At 28.6% G+C, this 7388-nt stretch overlaps 1 protein-coding gene across 1 annotated transcript; it reads right to left on the reverse strand.

Annotated features, from left to right (window-relative positions):
* Positions 1–90: 90 nt before the first annotated feature.
* LOC105149628 (RCC1 and BTB domain-containing protein 1) lies at positions 91–6780 on the reverse strand. The gene is made up of 13 exons (XM_087412018.1): positions 6568–6780; positions 6362–6468; positions 4946–4994; positions 4330–4504; positions 3317–3472; positions 3104–3212; positions 2957–3022; positions 2591–2718; positions 2245–2508; positions 1840–1964; positions 1657–1757; positions 1460–1590; positions 91–223 (listed from the first exon to the last, which is right to left on the reverse strand). Exons 1-13 carry the CDS (start codon positions 6669–6671, stop codon positions 164–166), a joined length of 1575 nt encoding a protein of 524 aa, XP_087268144.1. The 5' UTR covers positions 6672–6780; the 3' UTR covers positions 91–163.
* Between the last annotated feature and the right edge of the window lie 608 nt (positions 6781–7388).

Below are 7388 nucleotides of genomic sequence, written 5' to 3' on the forward strand. Positions count from 1 at the left end.
GATTTACGTTTGTTCAAGTAATGATCTCCAATTCCTAAATTAGTGATTAGCATAAATATTAAATATTAAATAACATAAATATTAAATAAATGTTGTAAAGATGTTTTTTTTTATTCCAAAAAGTAAATAATTATTGATATCTTAAAATCAAAATAAAATCGTATCAGTATATATCTTCTATATTGTGTCTTAAGATAAAATTGAAACAATAATCTTCCAATTCCTGAAAATTATATGATATATATAAATAATTAAATTAACTATACAGAATAAAGTTATATTTTTTTATATTTAATAAATTTTAACATTTAAACTGAAACTAATTAAATAGATTAATAATAGAACAGTTGTAGTGACTAGGGATTTGATTTAGTCTTGCAATTTAATTCGTACATGATATAAAGAATTTTCAATGAAGAACATTTTAATGTGACAGAAATATGAATAAATAAAAGAAACATAAAAGAAGAACAAATTAATAAATAATAAGGTCAACAATAAAAACGAGCTATAATTATATGACAATGTAAAAATTTTTATTTTTTCACAATAATAATTTTCCAACGATACGTTTCGACTACACTTAGCTCATCAGTTGCAGAAATATAATTATCCCATATAATTAAAATTAAATTAACAATTTAGAGAATCATCTCAACTTCGATTTTCAATAGTCATTGCAAGAGATTTAAACGCGACTGCTGTCAGTTAAACTCTCTTGCAATCAAGATCTTGTATCATGTGAACAGTATTAGATTCTAAATTTTTTACTTTGCAATCGCAATAGACAGCTGCTAACTCATTAAGATCTATTATGTGCGTTTGCCTCATGAATATTTTAATTACTGATAGTATCAAGAAGGACGCACATACAACCATTTCATATAATTTCATCAATCTACGTCTGTAATTTCACTAAAAACTTTTTATTACTCACACTGACTGACCTTTCTCACTTAATCAACAAATTAGTTGGATTATGACTCATCATTACTATGTTTTATTATTCAATCAATGACAAATATAATATAATCAACTAAATATAATATAGTTGCATTTATATTGACTATTGAAAATCGAAGTTGAGATGATCCTCTAAATTGTTCATTTAATTTTATTATATGGGGTAAATATATTCTGCAACTGATGAGGACTAAGTGTAGTCGAAACGTATCGTTAAAAAATTATATTGTGAAAAAATAAAAATTTTTACATTGTCACATCTAATTATAACTCGTTTTAATTGTTGACTTGGGTTATTATTTATTAATTTTGTTTGAAAGTTATATGAGCATTAAAGAATTATTTTTAATTTATGTTTTAATATAAAAGAAGAATACATAATTAAGAATAAAATCCTAATTGGACAGTAAATCAATCTTATAAAAAAAATGATCGAATATTTTATTTTGGAAAAGAAATAATAGAAAGAAAAGAAAAAAGTGATACCGTCAGTTACCTTTATGCCATACTGCATTGCTATTTTTTTAATATAGAAAACGTCGAATATTGTTATCTTTTTTTTTATTATTCGAATACAATCTTTCTCAAGATTAAACATACAATATTTGTTAGATAACTTTAAAAGCTCTGCAACGAAACATTCATTTTAATTATGAATAGAAGATGATACCAATGTATTTAATTAAAACTCACCTAATTCGTTTTCCAAAGACAATAGATCGATTACACCGGTGTATAAATATTTAAAAAACGCTCTATACACAATATACGAATAATCATCATACTTGATAACCCTGTTCCAAACATGTTAAAGTGCACCAAATGAGTCAAACATTACAAGTTTTTAATAAAAATGCATATTTCATAAATAATTACCTTTGTTTATTTTCAAGTCCACTAAACTGGAACATGTTTGCGAAATATGATGAACGGATTTTCAGAATATACTTGTGAACATAGATAGATTTCTTTCCAACTTCTATTGTAAAACAGCTCGAGGACTTTAAATATGAGAAAAGAGAGTTAAAAAATAAGAATTGTTCGAAATAAATATATGTAACAAATATAATATAAGAAGAAAAAAATTATTATCATATAAAAGACGTGTTATAGAATAAATAAAAAAATCTATAGAATAAAAAGGATAAAAAGGAGGATGGAAGCAAGTACTTTTAACGTATGAAAATATTTAACAAACGGCTTGCGACACCTGGCAGGCCTCCAATTAATTGAAAATCTATTAAAGTATATTAATGCATTAGCATAGAGAATGAAATTTACATTATCATTGAATGCCGCTTCTAAATCGCTTAATATCATATTTTCTTCATCTGTATATGTATGAAAAATAGATATCGGTGATTGTGCCATCGTCAAATTGCATATGTCAAATATATTTGTGTATTCGCAGATGGCAAATTCCTCAATTTTTTTTCCAAATAGCTCACCCCGTATATAGACGAGTTGATCTTCGCTAGATTTGACAATGCTCGCATATTCTATGATGGCGATATCTGATATTTTCTTTACATTAGGTATATTTATCTGTGATTGCAAAATTTTCTAGTTTATTTTATTTGTTCCTTTTATCACGAAAATTACAAACAAAAACAATTAAATAATTCACCATAAAAGGAGTTAGTACTTCATCAATATGGAATGACTTCAATTGTTTCTTATAGTTAGCACCCCAGGCATAGACTTTTCCTTTGTCAGTGAGGACAAGTGTATGAAAATGTCCACAAACAACTTTAACTAAAATATCGAAATTAGAGAAATTTGTTTATTTAATAGTATCATATTCATAAATTCTAGATTTACTTATATATCTTCACTTTTTTACTAATATATATATATTAGGTCATTTAAAAAGTATCCGCGGTTTTTTGTTCAATTTTTGAATGAAAAAACCGCGGATACTTTTTAAATGACCCAATATATACAACATATATAATATATATGAATATGTGTGTTTTAAAAACAAATATATTACCAACTGTTGAGCCTGAGAATTGAATCACTTTATATGGATCTGTCATAAAACTGTCTTTATCTTTAGCTGTATAGAAATTATATTTATCAGACAAACCCCACTCATATACTTCATCGTTATTACTAATAACCACATAAAAATTTTCACCGCAAGCAATGTGTGTGATTTTTCCTTCGATATTTATCTGCCTGATATAGTTGCGTACTTTGCGATGAGGTTCATTCCACCAAATTTGGAATGGAGTTAAATAATATATCTAAATTAAATAATCATAATATATTTAAATAAAATCCGTATATTTAAATAAATTCAATATAAATTATTATTATATTTAGTATAATATTTTATTCATAAATTTACCTTTCCATCATCAGTTAAAACCAGAGAGTTAGAGGGATGAAATGAGGTTTTTACAATGCGTATGTTGGTCCAATCATTTACATCAGGCCAATAACGGACATCAAATAATTTACCGAATTTTTCATACACCTTTAAGTTACTTCTCCAATAATATTTCTTTTAAAGATAATTAAAGGTTATTATAGATTTTACTTATTATATATTACATATTATATCCTTATTTCGTACTATGATTAATTTGATTCATGAAATGTTAAAAAATAAAATAATATAATGTAAAAGTAAAGCAAAGAGCAGCGCTTATTCCTTTTTTTCGTCTTTAACATTGACTAACGTTAGTTAACGATATCGACAACTGTCGGTAGCCGTATCTATACAGAGTAGTATCTCAGTATCTCAATTCTGTAATTCTTAACGATAATAATCGGTATCGTTATTTTATCGTTACGCAAATATTTTGTCTATTTCTTGCACTAGACTGCATGAGAACTCTCTTTTTCGCTTTCGACAAATATTTATATATCAATCTCATACTTTTCTCACTTTAAATTCCGAAAGTGTACACTAATTCAACTATAGAAAATAGACCTATTATAATACATGATGAAAAGCTGGCAACGACAACGTAACGGTACCAAACTATCGTTACAGAAAAAAGTTACAGAATCGATAGTATTAATAAGATAATGAAATATCACTCTCCATAAAGAGAGGGTCTATTTTTTGTAACTTGTTATAATAGTAGCAACATAAAATATGTAAAAAAATATTATTATTTATAACCTAATCTAAATTTTTTAAAGACAAAATTTATTTTATCATTTTCTATTATTTACATTTTTACATGTTTTATTTATTAACTAAATAAAAATAATAATGTTTGTTAATTCTTTATTTATAATTCAATTCCTAAATATAGAAAAATATTTAAAATATATTGAATAATCATTAGTAATTTTTTACAAATATCAAATATTCTTTTATCATAATATAAAATTTTATATAGTATATACCTCTCCATCTTCAGTAATCAACAAAATTATAAATGTACTAGAACACTCTAACAAAAAATTGCAAATGAGAAACTTTAGCTTTTTACTGAACATAAAGTTTATTTCTGATGGTGCCTTATAACAATTTATGGTTCCCTCGAAATTCTTATATTTAAAACACGACTTTAGAGCAAGCCTTAAACAAAAATAATTGTAATGTTATAAAGTATATACTGTCATAAAAAAATAGTTAATTAATGAAATAATTTACAGTTGTTGTCTTCGCGGAAAAAAAACAGATAAAGATTATTATTTGAATGTTTCTTATCTAAAATGTTGCAAATTTATAAAAACTGCACATGTCATTGAAGAATTACAACTGATGTAAGAGAGATTGTGCGTTCTATATTTAATAATTTACTTTCCTCATCTGTGACGTATTAAAATCCTATTATTTTACAAATCACATTTAAATTATATATAATTTTATTACTATAACGATTTTTGTGACATGTCATGTGTTAAACAGTAAATCCGATTCTGAATGATTAACATCTATATGCATCATTATTCCGAAACTGTTAAGTAGACGTGTATTTCTACAAAAATTGAAAGAATAGAAAAACTATAAACTTACTTATATTTGTATGTAGATAAATTATCTTCTGTTTCCGTAGCTAAAAGATCTGTCATGATAATTAAAATGCCTTATTACTACTATGATACTGTATATTATATTATATCGCAATGTACCAAATATGTGTTAACGGTTGGAAATAAAAATGATTTAAATGATCAAATGACCTTTTCCTTGTGTTTAGAACCAGTAAGAGGATAATCTTATAGCTATATACATTTATAACTATTGAAACACAATAAACAATAAAAGTACAATGGTATGAGTGATTTTTTACACACACACAGAGTGTTGTAGAGTGAGAGACTATGAATACTTTCTTTTTAAAGTCTATTTCCACGATACCAGAAATCGGTCCGAGATCTCGAACAGAGAGAGAACTAACAAATCGCATTTGAATAATTCGGTCACATGACCAACGTGTGATTTGTGAGTTCCTTTATCATTCGAGATCTCGAACTGATTTTTATAATAATACAGCATCGTGGAAGGTTTTAAATTCACAAACATCATTCTATCTTTCTTGATGTTCAATAAATAATAAAAATAAAATGACATTTATGTTAACTTTATGTCTCTTATCATGAGACACTGAGCTTATTTGATAGATTTCGTCTCTTTTCATCTGCAGAGAATGTGATGCGATAATAAAAAAAATTTCATGATGACATACTATTCACTATATACGTGTAATTTCTTTCTTTTTTTCCAAACAACTTCAGCTTCAAACGAGATCCAGTACGCAATTCAGGCGACATCTGTACATGAAGAATCTTAATTCTTCTTGTTCGGTCTAAAGTTCTAAAGGATTTCGTTTAATCATATATGAAGAAAAAAGCTAATTCCCACCAGCCCTTGAATTCCCACTATAGCCTCCTTAGCATTGGCTGCGTTCAGCAGAGGAAGCAGCTTTGCAACTGTTGTAAAATTTTTGAATATGATTGGTTTATACATTTAGATCCAGTAAGGAACTAAAAGCAAGACCAATTATATTCAAGAATTTTACGGTTTTTAATTAATTTTAAGGTAAATTACAATAAATATAATAATAATAATAATTTATAATGAATTTATTTAAATATATACAGATTTTATTTAAATATATTGTAACAAGAACACCTATATACAGGGTTGGCCATATTCGACGGAAAGATCTGACAACATTGTAACTTTTGACAGAGATGTTAGATCGAGTAACGACGTAGCGCGTTTGAAACGTCAGTCGAAGGAAATTTTTGCCATGGAGCAGTACACGCCATGCGAACGCTCTCAGATTGTTGAAATTTACATTCAACAAAACAAGTCAATTGTTAAAACTCAACGTGCATGGAGAAAAATAAATAAAGTGAAAAGTGTGCCTTCCGCGAACACATTGTATCGTTTGTATGAAAGATTTTCAACTGGTGAGGCACTTACTAATCCCGAGCATCCAAATAAAATGCGACCAAGGCGATCGGATGATAATATCGCACTCGTACAGGCCAGTGTTCAGAGGTCTCCAACAACATCTCAAACACGTCGATCTGAGCAGTTGGGCATAAAACGAACCACTTTACGTCGCATATTGCATCATGATTTGCATTTGTTCCCATACAAAGTTCAACTGACGCAAAAACTGTTACCTGTCGATAAGCCATGTCGATTGGAATGGGCCCAAAGAGTAATCGAAATGGTTGAAACTGACGAAAATTTTTGGCAAAAAATCATCATGAGCGATGAAGCTCATTTCACGTTAACCGGAACCGTAAACAAACAAAATTGTCGGTTCTATGGTACTGAAAATCCTCAAATCATTAACGAGGTACCTCTTTATGCCCAGAAAGTAACTGTTTGGTGCGGTATTTGTGCCGATATGATCATTGGCCCGTTCTTTTTCGAAGATGAAGCTGGCGAAACGGTTACCGTCAATCAGGAGCGTTATCGTGATATGGTAAGTGATTTTTTGATGCCAATTGTTCGTGATAATGGCATGGAGCACTTCTGGTTTCAACAAGATGACGCTCCACCACACACAGCTCGAGCCACTATCAATTTCTTGAAACAATTGTTCCCTGGACGTTTGATGTCAAAAAATGGTGATTTTGAATGGCCATCGCGTTCACCAGATTTAACGGCTCCAGACTTCTTTTTGTGGGGCTATTTGAAATCAAAGGTTTATGTCAACAAGCCAAGGACCCTAGACGAACTTAAGGCCAACATCCGACAGGAAATAGCCGCCATATCGGCCGAAACATTGGTCAAAACGATGGAAAACGCTGCAAAACGGGCACTACTCGCCATGCAGGCTCAAGGCGGTCATTTAAGAGATATCATATTCAAAAAATGATGTACACAAATCTCCTTGAACCCTATTAAATGATTTTTAAAATGAACAGCAAAAAATGTGTTTTTTTCCCATGATTGAAGAAAAAAACATCTTTCCGTCGAATATGGCCAACCCTGT

This window comes from Acromyrmex echinatior, chromosome 12, assembly GCF_024713525.1.
Source record: "Acromyrmex echinatior isolate Ae372 chromosome 12, ASM2471352v2, whole genome shotgun sequence".
NCBI lineage: Eukaryota > Metazoa > Arthropoda > Insecta > Hymenoptera > Formicidae > Acromyrmex > Acromyrmex echinatior.